The 16,545-nt window shown below is 44.7% G+C and overlaps 1 protein-coding gene across 9 annotated transcripts; it reads left to right on the forward strand.

Annotated features, from left to right (window-relative positions):
- Positions 1-1,844: 1,844 nt before the first annotated feature.
- On the forward strand, positions 1,845-8,775 carry RFX5 (regulatory factor X5). 9 transcript variants are annotated; one of them, XM_082685848.1, is made up of 10 exons: positions 1,845-2,281; positions 3,180-3,308; positions 3,570-3,603; positions 4,253-4,335; positions 4,597-4,716; positions 4,912-5,031; positions 5,170-5,251; positions 5,512-5,713; positions 5,955-6,055; positions 6,198-8,775. In XM_082685848.1, exons 2-10 carry the CDS (start codon positions 3,193-3,195, stop codon positions 7,182-7,184), a joined length of 1,845 nt encoding a protein of 614 aa, XP_082541974.1. In that variant the 5' UTR covers positions 1,845-2,281; positions 3,180-3,192; the 3' UTR covers positions 7,185-8,775. The 9 variants fall into 9 exon arrangements, with proteins under 9 accessions (XP_082541974.1, XP_082541979.1, XP_082541975.1 ...); XM_082685849.1 differs by having other exon boundaries at positions 2,241-2,341; XM_082685846.1 differs by having other exon boundaries at positions 2,255-2,547.
- The last annotated feature ends 7,770 nt before the right edge of the window (positions 8,776-16,545 follow it).

Raw genomic sequence — 16,545 nt, forward strand, 5'->3', positions numbered from 1 at the left:
CTGAGCAGAGAGCCCAATGCGGGACTCGATCCCAGGACCCTGAGATCATGACCTGAGCCGAAGGCAGCGGCTTAACCCACTGAGCCACCCAGGCGCCCCGTACAATAGTTTCTAGAGCATATTCTGAATCCAGAATATGGATTCCCTCACTTACTGTGTAACACTGGGCAAATTATTAACCTCTCAATGCCTTTGTCTTCTCATCTGTAAAATAGGGATAATCACACTACTTCTCTGACAGAGTTGCTATGAGATGAAGTGGCAACATTTGTGAGGTCTTTAGAGAAATCCTCACCACGTATTAAACTCTAAATAAATACTTGCTGTTATTGTGGTGATGTTTATCAGATCATTTTTACTGTTACTCCTCAGGGCAAGGTACATTATACCTTATTCAGCGCTATATCCAACCCCCCCACACCCCGCTCTTAACACAATGCCTGGCATAAATGAATACTTGCCTGTTTTTCCCTTCTTGAGCCTTTCACCCCATGCAACCTCACCTTCTTATAGTGTTGTCAAAATAATGTCGCTTACATAGCTATGATACCTTTTCTCCCTTTACTGGAGTTTCCATTTATTCCCTGCCACCCGCAAATTCCTAAACCGGCATAATTTATCCCAATCTCTTTTTCTAATCAAAGTGCCCTATATCTCCCTTCATACCAAACAGTGGTGGTTGGGTGTATCTTTCCATCAGTCTGTATCTACTTTTGTGTATTGGTATCTACAAGTATGTATACACCCAGTTTACGGCAGTTCAAGAGAATGGGCTCTGAAGGCAGACTGCCTATCTTTGGATCCTGATTCTAGCACTTACTACATATGTAACTGTGGACAAGTCCCTTCATCTCTGGGAATCTCAGTTTCTTTGCCTGTAAAACAGAAACAATAACTACCTATTTCAAAGAGCTGCCATGAATATTAAATGAGGTAGGTGCTCAGCATTCAGGATGGTGTCTAGCACACAATAAACACCAATAAATTTTTGCTGTTATTAGAAAACCTTCTTGCCAGTATATCCTTATTCCCCCAAACTCTACAATTCCTTGGATTCTCCCTGTATCCACAGAAGCCAGTTGCAGGTAATTAGAGGCTATCAAGGCCAAAGGTGACCAGATCAGCGGTGTTGCTGTCCTCTTTACAAAAGTACACTGATGATGAGACTAGAGGATGTATTAGAAGTCAGGACTGCAAATATACTTTTAGATGTCACAAATACACATTTAGGTGCTGTGCAAAGCAAAATATATCCACTCAAAGAATGCTAACCTTCAGTCCCTAACCTCTGAAATCAGATGCAAAACTTGGCCTGCATATGCATTTCTCATGGCAAAGCGTTCATTGCTTTCATTGGATTCATGACCTAAAAAAAAATCCTTAACGAAAAGGGTTAAGAACCCATGACCTATACAGGACAATATTCTCTTAAGAGCAAAGAGTTCCTGTGAGCATCCAGCACCCCCTGGGGGTGTCAGTCAAAATTCGTTCGCTGAGTTCAGAACTGTGGGGATCCAGATACATTAGCAACTCTGTGGAAGGACATAAAGTATCCACGGAAACCCAGAAACGCTTGGCATTTTAACTAAATGTGGTCCAGCTGCGGAGGTTTTGAGGCCTCCATCAGAGAGGAACGTAAGCCTGTGTTTACAGATTTGTTGTGGAGAGCCAGTATGCTGTGATGACGGCGGGGCGGGGGGCCGAGGGTGGAGTGCTCAAGTTGTTTTCATCAAAAGGAGGTTATATGAGCTTACAGCGAAACTCCATTACTACTACCCATAATTTTCTAGCTTTTTTTTTTTTTTTTTTTTAAATCATCCGTTGATTTTCTTCCAGTAGCTCTGACGACCGAAGGCAAAACAGAAACCCGGAAGGAGAGGGCAAAGGAAAAGAAAGCTCCAAAGCGAGCCCTAGCGCCCGGTCTTTCGTCCTGCGGTCCCTTTAAGAGAAGAATCTCTTGGGACCGGCAGTCCCAACCCACCCCAGTTTTAACCGAAACCTAACCCGGACTTCCCCCTCTTCACTCAAATAAGACCAACTTTGGATTTTCCCTCCCCTATTGACCAATCAGAATCTGTTACCAGGCAGACTTTAGCTGCCGCGGGTGCGAGCCCGGCGCCTTCTGGCTCGGGGTGGCAGCAATGACCAATGAGAGAGCAGGTCGTCCGAGTATCTAGGCAGATCAGGACTGTTCCAGCCATTCAGAAAAAAGAAAATAAAGCAACGCACAAGCCGGCTGGGCCAGGACCGTGGGCTGGGCTGGAGTGAAGGTGGCTACGAGGTAGTTTCTCTTTCTCCCTTACCTTTATTGTTGCTTGTGTTGGAAGGCGACTGTTCAAAGGTAGGGAGGGGGCAGTATGAGTTGGGAGGAGAGCAGAAAAAGATTTTGGCTGTATTTTCAACAGCTCCTTCACCCATGTGCACGTGCCCCGAATTTGGGACCCCGTTCCCCCAACCGGGTTTCCTACGCCCAGCCCAGGAGTTCGCCGCCCTGAACGCCCCCACCTTGCAGCAACGCGGGACTGATTGCAGGGGGAAGGGAAGGAGGTGGGGGTGCGCCTCAGGATGGGAGGTTGAGGAAGATGACGTAGGGATCGGCGACGTGGGGAGGGGGAGCGGCGGGGGAAGCCTTGGCGAGATTAAGTACTGAGAACTTGGGCCCGGTGTTTTCCAAGGCTGGAAGGGCAGAATATGTTCGTATCCTTTCTGACCGCCCAGGAAAATTCAGGCGTGAGGAGTAGCTTAGAGAATTGAAGAACTTTGCTTTGTGGTTGTTATTGTTTTTATTATTATTATTTTATTTATTTATTTTTTAAGGGGATGAGGGCAGCGGGGTCAGAGGCAGAAACGGACCTGTCTAACGTCGACTTCCGTTCCCCCTATCTCTTCCTTTACAGTTTTCCATATTTAGGAGACTGCAGAAAGGTGGGGCAGATAGAATGGGGATGGCAAAGATCTCTTTGAGTATACGTGGGCATGGAGAAGTAATGGGATAATTTCTAATTTTTGGAGAAGGCAAGTGATGAAAAAAAAAAAAAAAAACAAACAAACAAACCACTGAGGCAATTCAGAGCCTTTCTTTCTGTTTCTCTGTGTTTCTGGGTAGGGAGATAAGTGCCCCTGGGGCCTCCAGGGAAAGAGAGGTTAAATTTTCATGCCTGGTCTCCTCTCAATTCTAGCCCTCATGCCGGGATGGCAGAAGATGAACCCGATGCTAAGAGCCCCAAGACTGGGGGAAGGGCCCCCTCAGGTAGTACTGAGGCGGGAGAACCCACCACCCTTCTTCAGAGGCTCCGAGGTACCATTTCGTAAGTACTCATCTCCACCTCCAAATCTTGCTCCAGAACCGTAGCACTTCCTCTGTAGATGAATTGCCTCTCTCTGAGCAAGTGCATTCTTCATGAATGATTCTTCATCATTCTGGAAGATTCAACATTCATGAAAGATTCTCCATTATGGGAATTGTTTCTGAGCACCTATTAAGCATCTCATCCCTCTTCCTCTCCCTAACAATAAGACACCAGAGAAAATCTTGTGTATGACCTCCAGCTTTCTCCTCTTTCCCACAGCAAGGCTGTGCAGAACAAAGTCGAGGGAATCCTGGTAAGTATTTTTGGGCAGAGGGCAATAGAGAGGTGGACTTGCAGGGGAATGAGGATGATGAAGATAGGAGTAACTGAAAGGCCTATGTGGGACAGGCAGTATAGTCTTCCCCGTCAGAAGGTAACTGGCTTTGCGACTCATTGCCAGTTTGACCTTGAGCATCTTACTTCATCTGTCTGTGACCCGTTGTGTAGGTGCTCAGTAGGCATAATATCAAAGCAGATCCCTGCCACTCCTCCTCTCAACAAGGTAGCTCACGAGAGCACTCCTTGCGCACAGTGAACACAGAGCCCCAAATCACTTCTGGGACGCCTGGGTGGCTCAGTTGATTGAGCAGCTGCCTTTGGCTCAGGTCATGATCCCGGCGTCCTGGGATCGAGTCCCACATCAGGCTCCTTGCTCGGCAGGGAGCCTGCTTCTCTCTCTGCCTCTGCCTGCCATTCTGTATGTCTGTGCTTGCTCTCTCTCCCTCTCTCTCTCTCTGACAAATAAATAAAATCTTAAAAAAAAAAAAAATCACTTCTAAGGTCCTTTTTTTAGTCTGATGGTCTCTAAGACAGCTAGACTTTGGGGGAAGGATTAGAAGATCCTATCTTACATCCTTCTTGGCCTCATTTTTTCTTCTGCCTCTCTCTTCCTCCTACCTCAGCAAGATGTACAGAAATTCTCAGACAACGACAAGCTCTATCTCTACCTTCAGCTCCCCTCAGGGCCTAGTACTGGAGACAAAAGGTAGGTTTGGTGTTAGAGTTTAAGATAGCAGAGGGTTCTGCTTCTTAAAGGGAGGCTCACTGGGATGGGGCTGGGTGAATAGGAATCCTCATGACAGCTGCCTTGGTGAGAAGAGTAGTCCCTGTCCTGCCCTGGTTTACCAGGAAAAGCTGGATTCTGGGCAAAGTGATTTGGTCCAGCACTGCTGAAGCGGTGGTCTGGATAGAACTACGACAACCCTTAGGATCTAAGTAAAACTTGTCCCTTTCACTTCTCTTGCAGCTCAGAGCCAAGTACACTCAGCAATGAGGAGTACATGTATGCCTACAGGTGGATCCGCAACCACCTAGAGGAGCATACTGACACCTGTTTGCCAAAGCAAAGTGTTTATGATGCCTATCGGTGGGTGAAGGGGGGGTGGTGTGTGGGTTGGCGGGCATAGGACTACCCCCTCACCTCTGGAGAGCTCCCTGCCTTGACAGAGTCTGGCTTCTTAAAGGGTTTCCCAAACCTGATGCCAGGGACCCTCCGAATCTAACCATGACCTCCTTCTCTGAGTGTCTTCCCACTCTGCATTCCCCCTAACCATTCACTCAGGAAGTACTGTGAGAGCCTCGCCTGTTGCCGCCCACTCAGCACAGCCAACTTTGGCAAAATCATCAGAGAGATCTTCCCTGACATCAAGGCCCGAAGGCTTGGTGGCCGGGGCCAGTCCAAGTATCCTTGAATGGAGAGGTGGGGTTGGAGGACCCAGGGAAGAAAAATTAGGGTGTGGAGGGCCAGGAGTGGGAACAGCCTAGCCTTCCCACGGGTCTTGGAGATCCCCACTGTTGGCTGCTCTTTAACTTGCCTCAGATATTGCTACAGTGGCATACGAAGGAAGACCTTGGTTTCAATGCCACCCTTGCCTGGACTTGACCTGAAGAGCTCTGACAGTGTAAGTAACAACCAACCCTCCCATCGCACTTTTCTCTCCAAGGTGTGAGCTGACACAGCCTAGGTCATTCTGCACATAACTTCTGGTACATAAGATATGCCCTTCCACGTACCCTATGGCTCAGGCAGAGGACGAATAGAATTTGTGGGTTTCTGGGATGAGTTACTCCCATATCCAGTCTAGTCTTAACTAGGGTTGACCCTAGTGTCTGAAGGGGGCCAAATTTGGAGTGTGAGTGGGCATGTCCTTCCCCACTGCAGCCAGAAATGGGCCCAGAAGTAACCCCAGCACCTCGGGATGAGTTGGTGGAGGCAGCCTGCGCTCTGACCTGTGACTGGGCAGAACGGATCCTGAAACGGTCCTTCAGTTCCATCGTTGAGGTTGCCCGCTTCCTGCTGCAGCAGCATCTCATCTCTGCCCGATCTGCGCATGCCCATGTGCTCAAGGCCATGGGGCTCACTGGTGGGTGGAGACCCTCACATGTCCCAAGAAACTCTCAGCCACTTTCAACCTCATAGGCCCTCCCACCTACTCAGACAGAGACACCTTGCATTTGTCTTCTGTTCCTAGTAACCCTCATGGGAATTGGGATGTGCCTTAGACTGCCTTCTTCCCCCTTCTCCACCCGTCAGTCAGGCTGTCCTCTCTTGACCATTGTTTCCTCCTCACCCTCGCCTTATTACCTTTTCCCGCACCTCTGCAGAAGACGATGAACATGCCCCTCGGGAGCGGTCATCTAAATCCAAGAATGGTGTGGAGAGCTTAGAAGGTGGAGCCCCTAAGAAACCAGAGAGAGCAGCCCAGGTAAGGAGGTTAAGGCCCCTGACCTTACTGCCCTGGGCTGGGGGCTTGGTATCCCCTTTCCTCTATTTTCTTACCCTCCTGTGTCTGTGTTCGTTCCAACATCTAGGCTTCCCATTTACTGTGTCCTCTCTTTACCTTTTAGCCCACTAGGGAGCTGGAAGCCCGGGCTGGGGCTGGCACCCCTGCACGCGGTGAGCGGAAGAAGAGTGTAGTGGAGAGCCCAGCCCCAGCAGCCAATAACCCACAGGTTAATGCCCTGGTGGCCCGGCTGCCTCTGCTCCTTCCCCGGGCCCCTCGCTCACTTATTCCGCCAATCAGAGTCTCTCCACCCATCCTGGCCCCCAAGCTTTCTTCAGGCCTGAAAGTGGCTACATTGCCTCTGCCCAGTAGGGCCGGGGGGCCCCAGGCAGCTATGCCAATCATTAACATGATCTTACCGACTGTTCCTGCTTTGCCCGGACCCGGACCCGGGCCTGGGCAAGCCCTGCCTGGGGCGCTCGCTCAGCCGCAGGGCCCAGAGAACAGGGAAGGAGGCATAGGTGGTGACCTGGGACCCCATGACAAGGGTGTCAAGAGGACAGCTGAAGTACCTGTGAGTGAGGCCATTGGGCAAGATCCACCTGCTAAAGCCGCAAAGCTGGATAGAGAGGATACAGGAAGCGATGCCAAAAGAAAACGGGGACGCCCTCGAAAAAAATCAGGTGGAAGTAAGGAAAGGAACTCCCCCCCTGACAAATCAGCTGCCATGGACTCGGCCCAGTCCCCGAGGTTACCACAGGAGACGTGGGCCTCTGGAGGGGAAAGCAACTCAACTGGAGGGTCAGGGAGGCCAGGGCCAGTGGGAGAGGCTGAGAAGGGAATGGTGCTTGCCCAGGGTCAGGAAGAGGGTGCTGTTGCCAGAGGAGGAAGGGGCCCCAGTTCCCGGCATGCCAAAGAAGCAGAAGATAAAATTCCTCTGGTCACCTCAAAAGTGAGTGTCATCAAGGGCAGTAGAAGCCAAAAGGAAGCTCTTCATTTGGTGAAGGGCGAGGTAGACACCGAAACACAGGGTAATAATGACTTAAAGGGGCACAGGCTTCAAAATTCCTTATTCCACGAGGGGAAAGACCCCAAAGCAACACCCCCATGATAGGTATGTGGCAGAGAGTGTTTATAAACACACTAATTCTACCTGCTTAGTAGAGGCCCCTCTCTGCACTTGCTTCTCGTTTGGCTCTCCTTTTCCTAAGAGAATTCATTCTCATGTCCAGACAGCTGAGGCACCCTGTCTTGCACAGTGTCCGGCTCCTGCTTCTGACCTTTCCAGCTCAATACCCTTGGCTTTAGAGTCACTGATAAATCTGTCGTGACTGTCTTAACCTGGATCTCTGGGCTATCCTGTGGAAAGATAGGGATGGAGTTAAGTATGATGAATGTATAGGCTAGGAATCTTTTCGTTTTAAAACGTAAAAAAAAAAGAAAAAAAAAGAAAAGAAAAAGAATAACCTAACTCAAACTGGCTTAAAAATAAAGACTTACGGGCTCAACCTAAATGGCAAGTCCAGAGGTGGTACTGGCTCCCAGAAAAGCTGATGCCTGGCTCAGTGTGTCTCTAAACACCTGATTGATTTCCCCTCCCTGCTGCTACCTTCTGTAGGATCATCTTAAACCTGGGCCACCTAGTGGCTGCCAGAACTCCTGGGGTTACACGTTCTCTCCTTTATATCCAACCAGAAAGGGGATGGGGGGGCGGGGGTGGTGATCTTTTGCCTGGCATCCTAGCATAGCCTTAAAATGGACTCTGATTAGGCCAGGCTGGGTCACATGCTGATCCTTAGCCAATCACTGTGGCCAGAAGGATGGGGTATACTAATTTGCACTTTCTACATCAGGGGCGGGCTGGGATCAGCCTCAGCATCACACAGGTCTCTAAAATGACAACTGTCACGGGCAGTTCTTGAGGAGACAGCTGACCCCTGGCCAATACCAGGAAGTCCGTGTGGTTTTAGCTTGGTGAGGCTGGGATCAGCTACACCTGTTTACGTTTCCCCTCACTGTCTTGCATTTTCCTTACTGCAGCTGTAGCCTCTTCCCTCTTGCAGGCTCAGAAGGAATGAGAGGGAAGTCACTCTCCTTTAGGGACTATCTCTTTCATCTCCTTTAGATGACTATCCCTTACATTTCAGAGATGGAGATCCTTCCCTTTCCTGTTTCTGAATGTTTTCTCCTCATTCTGCTCCCCTATCCCCTGACCCTACAGCGACTTTCACCAAGTGGAGTGAAAGATTTCTTTCCTAGTCATTTTATTAAATCCATTCTGTATCCACCAGGTGTCAGTGTCTTGTCATACATGTGTCAGGATTTCAGCCATGGTTGTGGGGCTTAGGCTAGGTATGTGGCAGGAGGGAGCTCTGCACAGCTTCCGGCACCAGGAAGAAGGGAACCCAGACATTATCCTTCGAAAAGCAGTAAACCATCCGATATTTACTGAGGACCTACATGGTCTTCTGCATAAAGGTAGCTTCTGTCGGGGAATCTCGACTCTGCCTAGGAAACAGGTTTGCTTTCAGGGAGACTTCACTCATTTGTTTCCACCACAGCAGATTTTTAAAGATTATAATATGTAATATTTGGTATCTATAAAGGATATATATTTAACATGAATAAATTATGAAACATAATATTAAATGAATATCTTTGGCCCATCACCCAACTTATACATTAAAACATTAGAAGTACCATTGAGTTTCTTGTATTCATACCCAGTCCTATCCCACTGCCTCTCCCTAGAGGTAACCACTGTCCTTAATTTTTTTTTTTTTAATATTATCCTTTTTTTTTTTTTTTTTAAGATTTTATTTATTTATTTGACAGAGAGAGAGATCACAAGTAGGCAGAGAGGCAGGCAGAGAGAGAGAGAGGAGGAAGCAGGCTCCCTGCTGAGCAGAGAGCCTGATGCGGGACTCGATCCCAGGACCCTGAGATCATGACCTGAGCCTAAGGCAGCGGCTTAATCCACTGAGCCACCCAGGCGCCCCCACTGTCCTTAATTTTGTGTTAAGTTGCCTGTGTTACACACACACACACACGTGTGTATATATTTAACCATATATGTATAATATTCTTTAAAAATTATTGTTCAGTTTTGTTTTAGCTTTACAAAAATTTTATACTCTAATAGTGCCCTGAAGTTTTCTTTTTTTCACTTAACATTATTTCTAAGATTCATCTATGTTGTAAATAGCTGTAAACCAGTGTAGTACCCCAGCAAGTACATAAGCCACAAGTTATTTATACATTCACCTATTAATGGACATTTGGGTTGTATCCAATTTCCTGCTATTCCAAACAATGCTGCTATGAACATTCTTGTATCTGTTAGTGCCCTTTTTGAAGGAAGATTTCTAAAAAGGTTTCCAAGATGGTTCATTTGGTCTGTATGCCCTCTGAGTTGGGAACTGTTCCCTCTTTTCTAATTCTCTGGAAGAGCTGACATCAGATTGAGATGAGCTGTCCCCTGTTTTGTTTGGCAAAACAGCTATCAAACCTATCTTTGCCTAGCATTTCTTTTTGAGAAAGATTTTAACCATCGATTAAATTTCTTTAATAATTATAGGCTGTCTGGCCTTCCTGTTTCTTTTTGAGTCAATTTTGGTTGTTTTTCTGGGATTTTGTGCATTTTCTGTCCTTTTTAAAAATGAAAAATTTTTTTTTCGCCTCTGCTCTCTGGGCAGTTATGTGCTTCTATCCATTTCTACTATTTACTTTCACCTTCTTATTTCCTCCTCATCAATTACACCAGAAATGTGCTATTTTACTTGTTTATGTAGCTACTACTTTGGACTTTGACAATCTTCTCCCTTGTGTATTGTTTTCCATTTTATTAACTATGGATATTAAAATATTTCCTTCTTCTGCTTTCTTTAGATGAATTTTATGTTCTTCCATAACATCTTAATTTTGACACTTATCTAATTTTCAAGCTCTGTTTTTTTACTGTAAGTTTTTAAGGACCTGTTTCTCTACATTCCCCCAATATATTTTTTTGCTGTATTTTGATTATAACTTCACCTTAAGAATATAAGAATATTTAAATTACCTGTATGACTTTTTAAATTTATGAGTTATTTAGAAAAACAGTGTCTGGTTATTTAAAAGTCTATCCTTTTTATATCCATTTTCAGCTTAACCCATTTGTGCTCAGATACTAAACCTTTTAAATTTGTTGGGATTATATTTCTGTAATCCTGGCTTGATATCTAAATGGTTTGTTTTCTGCTCACTCTTGCCTGTGGTAGTTCATTTCCTTGTATATTCTCCATTTGGGGATTTTGAGCTTATATTTTGTTAAACTTAGTCTATGGTAATTCAGAGAGCCTAAATTGGGGGTACTTTCCTCCAAAGAGGATCTGCATTTGCTTGTGCCAGGAGTCAAATGATGCTCCTGACCTGGGACTGTGTGAGCCCCTCAGGAATCTCAGTTCAATCCGGGAATCCCAGGTTTTCTCCTGTTCTGTGGCTAGGCCCAGGGCCTAGCGCCTGTTTTACAAAACTGATACTGGCATTTTTTTTTTTTAAAGATTTTATTTATTTATTTGACAGAGAGAGATCACAAATAGGCAGAGAGGCAGGCAGAGAGAGAGAGGAGGAAGCAGGCTCCCTGCTGAGCAGAGAGCCCTATGCGGGACTCGATCCCAGGACCCTGAGATCATGACCTGAGCTGAAGGCAGTGGCTTAACCCACTGAGCCACCCAGGCACCCCTGATACTGGCATTTGACCCCAAGGCAAACCTGTTGCTCCTCCTGCATGTTGTTCGTCTTTCCTATAGGTTTCAGCTTAATGTTATTTTTTTTTCTTCCTTTTGTGATTTCTCTTACTTTCTAATGAGCCCAGCAATGTGTTAAACATTATGTTTCTTGTAATTTATCCAGGCTCAACTTGTATTTTAATGGGAGAGCCCTTTCTCTTCCCCAGGCTGCCAGAAATAGGCACTACTACAGTTTTTATATTTTCCTTCTTGTTTTTTAAGTTCCAGGAACTTACTAGAAGCCAACTGACATAGGCTTGACTTCAAGTCAATAATGATCACAGCACAGTGGCAACCTAACAGTTATGTTAGCTTTAAGCACAGAGAGCTGTGGGGGCCCAGAGGAATAGCATATAGGTTGGACAGGGATCAGGGATGACTTCCAGTAGAGATGAGTAGGAGTTAGCTAGACAAATCTAACTCATAAGGACAGGACAACATAAGACATATGGTAAAAAGAGTTAAATCATAGTACTCATTCTGTGTAAGAGCTATGGTTCAGAGAGATCACTTTGGGCTGAATAATTTGGGAAGGTTTCATGGAAAAGATATGCTTAAGCATATGCTTAGGCATATCTTAAGCCTTTAAGGTATATGGAGCTTAGGTGAAAAAGGGGAAGACATTCCAGGAAAAGCAGGGGTCAGGGGATGTGAGATGTAGAGATGTGACTAAAGGCATAGCAGAACAACTCCTCCACCCCAGGATGGAGATCTGGCAGGCAGAAGGGGTGTCTATGAACAACACTGAGAAGTCAACTTGAAGAACACACAACCATTATTATAGGTATCTGTGGACTGAATGAATGGATGAAAGGTATAAAGTCTCCATTAGAGGATGAACTAACTGGAATCAGAAGGAACCAGGCAGGCAGATGGTTCCATGTGGAAGGAGAAGAGGGACTGGGCCGGGTTGCTGACACATTAGAAGTGACAGGTATACAGGAAAATAAAACCACTGGTGTTAGAATAGATGGAAGCATCCAAGGAAACATAGTCCTTACCTTGGTTGAGCCTGAGGATGTATCCATTCATTCTGGGAGACCAGCCCACCCGAGGATTTGAAATTTACATGTTGGGTGGGGTTTTTTTTAAGTTTATTTATTTTTTTTAGTAATCTCTGCACCCTGTGTGGGGCTCAAACTCATAACCCCAAGATCAAGAGCCGCATGCTCTTCTGACTGAGCCAGCCAGTACCTGCCCCCCTACCATGAGGTTTTTAAGTAACCTATTTTTAAAACCTATTTTAAAAATCTAACATGAAGAGCGCCTGGCTGGCTCAGTTGGAAAAGTATGCAACTCTTGACCTTGGGGTTTTGAGCTCAACTCCCACACTGGGTGTAGAGATTACTTAAATTATGTAAGTAAATAAAACTTGAAAGAAATCTAGTATGAAACAAGTTTTTGTAGTTTAGGCAATCTTCAGTTTACTAGATTAAAGGTTTGGGGACTACCTGCTGCTTCCTCTCTACCATTCCTTATTCTCTCCCCAGGACACTACTCTGTACTTCTATGACCTCACCCACCAAGTGTCATTTTTTTTTTTTATTTTAGCCCTATCATAAGTTGAAGATAAAATATAAAATTAAATTATAAAATTGAAATAATCATTTACTATTAAACCAAGACAAGCTATACATGAATAAATGAACTCACTATTTTTTTGGATAATAAGCAGCTTTCTTCAGAAATGAAAGCAAATGCCACATTCACTCATATACTAAACAGAGGACTAATGTCATTTTATATTTGTCTAAGTGTTTCATCTCACGTTATGGTTCCTCAGTAGGCCTATTCCTTCTTTGCCAAGGATTGTCCTGCTGGCTTTATACCATGAGATAAAGCTAAGCACAACATATATAATGTATTATTTAAGAAATGTTCATGAGAAGGCATTTGTTTGCTGGAAAGAGCATGAATTCAGTTCACATCTTCGCTTTACTACTTATGATCTCGAACATTTATTTAGTCGTTTTTCAAACTGTAGATTGCAACCCATTCGTGGGTTGTGACACTGATTTCGTAGGATGCAAAACAAGGGAAGAAAAAACACATGTTTTCAAAAAAGGAAATTAAATAGAATAGAAAATATCAGAATGCATTGCATATAGTTAGGGTATTATTTCATGAAACCTTTATTTCAGTGAAGACACATTTGTGTGTTCCTCAGTGATCATGATATAAGATGTATTTTTTATTGTGGGTTGAAATAAAAAAAAAAAACAACTTGACCATTCTGAAGCTCAGTCTCCATAAAATGGTATATCTCTTTCACAGGATTGTAATGAGGAATAAATGAAGTAATGTTTGCTTTCATACACAGTAGAGGGTTGGGCAGTAACTGCTGGCTTCTTATCTTTTCTCTGAAAAAAACTCCAGGGGCGCCTGGGAGACTCAGTTAAGCGTTGGACTCTTGATTTCAGCTTAGATCAGGATCTCAGGGTCCTTAGATGGAGACCGCGTTGGGCTCTGTACTCAGTGCAGAGTCTGCTTGTCCCTCACTCTCTCTGCTTTTCCCCCAGCTCCCTGCTGCTCACTCTCTCTAAAACAAATAAATAAAATCTTTAAAAAATAAATAAAAATAGGTTCAGCATGGTGAGGAGTTTTAGAGAATATCATAAATATCATGCTTTTAATTTAATATAGGGAACAAAGATAGCATTCAGTGTTATAATCTGACAATTGAGATCAAGAAAAGAAAAGCAAGTAGGAAGAAGAAAAACTAGTCAAAATATTTACTTAATATTTTTAATTTATTAATTCATTTATGAAAAATAACTTTCCCCAAACCAAAATAAAGTCAGTAAGACAGTTGGCATTGTTTTACATTTTTGGAAATCCCTTTAATGCCCCAATGGATTCTCATATCTGCTTCTGCATTCCATCTGTTGCTATATCAACAAACATAATTTTTTCTCCATGTGGTAGAAACTAAGGATACGGCTAGAATACGAAGATGAATCCTATCCTGTCTTGAGTTTAGACCAGAGGGGTTTGGAGACTTCTAGAAACAAAGAATGAGTGAATGAGTAGGTGAGTGAGTAAATAAATAAATGAGTGAATCAATCTCTAGAAAAAGAAAGACCAAATCATAAAGAGATGCAAAGAAATTCACATTTGAGCTCTTAGAGCTATAAACACAGAAACTCAATACTCTTTTGCTTAATATTGTGTTTGTGAGGGGAGGACAGGGGAGGTCTCACTTGGTTAATAAAGGTCTTAATAGGTGCACATGGGTGATTCATGTAGTTAATCATCTAACTCTTTTTAAGGTTTTATTTATTTAATTGACAGAGAAACACAGCAAGAGAGGGAACACAAGCAGGGGGAATGGGAGAGGGAGAAGCAGGCTTCCCTAATTCACGGCTTGATCCCAGGATCTGGGGATTATGACCTGAGCTGAAGGCAGAGGCTTAATGACTGAGCCACCCAGATGCTCCAGCATCCAACTTTTGATTTCAGCTCAGGTCACGATCTCAGGGCTGTGAGATCAAGTCCGCATAGGGCTCTGCACCGGACATGGAGCCTGCCTAAGATTTTTTCTCTCCCTGTCCCTCTACCCCTCCACCACGCCTCTCCCCCTCTAAAAAAATAATAAAGGACTTAATAACTGTCTGTGGCTATAAAAAGTTCCTACTTAAAGTTTCAGCAGAGATGTTCCTGAAATCTTGTTTTGTTGTTGGAAAATAAACAATTTCCTACTATAAAAAGTAGGGCTTTCCCATCCCTTTCCACAATGTTTCAAAAACTGGCCTTAAGGGACGCCTGGGTGGCTCAGCTCCTTAAGTGTCTGACTTCCACCCGGGTCATGGTCTTGGGGTCCTGGGATCGAGCCCCATGTCCAGCTCCGCACTCAGCAGGGAGTCTACTTCTCCCTCTGTCTTCCACCCCCACTCATTCTCTCACTCTCTTTCAAATAAAAAAATAAAATCTTTTTTAAAAAAGATTTTATTTGTCAGATAGAGAGAGAGACAGAGTATAAGCAGGGGGAGCAGCAGGCAGAGGGAGAAGCAGGCTCCCCACTGAACAGTGAACCTCATGCAGGATTCAATCCCAGGACCACCAACTGAGCCAAAGGCAGATGCTTAACTGACTGAGCCACCCAGGCGTGTCTAAATAAATAAAATCTTTAAAAAAGAAAGAAAAAAAGGAAAGAAAGGGCCTTAAGGCCCTTGGGAATCCTCCCCTGGAAGGGAGGAATATGTGATACTTTAAACTCTAGGCTAAAGCAGGATCATTATCTCTTGACCCTGACAGCAGATTGGGAGCTGGCCACAAGTTATAGGACCTGACAGGTGGACTGGTGATTCCCGCTCCAGACCAGTGGTGACAAATTCAAACTATCTTTGGCACTCTTGGCCACTTTCTCTGCTCATCTTTCACTACTGTACTCCCGCTTTAACCTAGTTTATCAGCTTGCCCTCTCCTCATGATTCAAGCAAATTCCTGTATTTCTATTCTTCAACATACAATTTTTTAGTCTTCAGAATGCTCTCTCCTCTTTTTTGTTCTGCTGGATCCTGCCCAATATTTCTTCTAATACTTGGTTTGCAGTATTTTTCAGAGGTCTTCCACACATTCATTCGCCATATACTGAGTGGCTAGGCCTTCTGTATTAATCATGCTACTTTTTTTTTTTAAGATTTTATTTATTTATTTGACAGAGAGAGATCACAAGTTTGCAGAAAGGCAGGCAGACAGGGGTGTGGGGTGGGGGACAGGCTTCCCGTTGAGCAGAGAGCCGGATGTGGGGTTCTATCTCAGGACCCTGAGATCATGACCTCAACGGAAGGCAGAGGCTTAACCCACTGAGCCACCCACGTGCCCCTAATCATGCTACTACTTTTTATTCTGCCTCCCTTTTGCCTCCATGTACTTTTATTTTTTAAAAGATTTTTATTTATTTGACAGAGATCACAAGTAGGCAGAAGGGCAGGTGGGGCATGGGGGAGGGGGAGTAGGCTCCCTGCTGAGCACAAAGCCCAATGCAGGGCTGGATCCCAGGACCCTGGGATCATGACCTGAGCAGAAGGCAGAGGCTTTAACCGGCTGAGCCACCCAGGTGCCCTGCTTCCATGCATTCTTAAAATTTCTTCTTTAATTTCCTGATTATTCTGGAAATTCATTCTATTCTGCCTTCACATTAAATACAAAAGCAGGGATGCCTGTGGCTCAGTCCGTTGAGCCGCAGGGAGCCTGCTTCTCTCTCTGCCTCTGCCTGCCACTCTGCCACCTTGTGGGTGCTCGCTCTCTCCCCATCTCTGATAAATAAATAAATAAAACCTTTTAAAAAAGCAGAATGTCATAACAACCTTGTCTTCAAAAAACAAAACAAAAGCAGTGACCCTTTCTTTCATCGTTCTATAGTATTGTCCCAATAATAGTAATGTAGTGCTATGGTTGTAAAGTGCTTTGGCTGTAATCTGTACTCCCTTTTAATCCTCACAAAACCCTGTAAAGTGTTAATATTCCTGGATCCACTTTGCAGACATAGAAACTGAGGTTCAAAGAGGTTACTTCAGTCCTCCCAAATCAAACAGACCTTAAGTGGCAGGGAAGGTGGCATCCACCTTCCCTGGGCTAGCCTTAGAAATCTAGCCTCAACGTTAATATTAAGTAAAGCCCTATGAGGATTGGGACAGAGATTCTGAGGGAGAGGGCTCCCAATCAATAATACTGACAAATACACAAAACTCAAACCACAGG

The sequence above is a fragment of the Mustela nivalis genome (assembly GCF_964662115.1).
Source record: "Mustela nivalis genome assembly, chromosome: 10".
In the NCBI taxonomy this organism is placed as follows: Eukaryota; Metazoa; Chordata; class Mammalia; order Carnivora; family Mustelidae; genus Mustela; species Mustela nivalis.

Excerpts from the sequence above, each read along its gene's own strand:
- RFX5 (XM_082685846.1), top strand. The coding sequence starts at position 2,417 with ATGTGCACGTGCCCCGAATTTGGGACCCCGTTCCCCCAACCGGGTTTC. Across the intron at positions 4,336-4,596 it reads CCTAGTACTGGAGACAAAAG|CTCAGAGCCAAGTACACTCA; the intron begins GTAGGTTTGGTG and ends CTTCTCTTGCAG. Across the intron at positions 5,714-5,954 it reads CAAGGCCATGGGGCTCACTG|AAGACGATGAACATGCCCCT; the intron begins GTGGGTGGAGAC and ends GCACCTCTGCAG.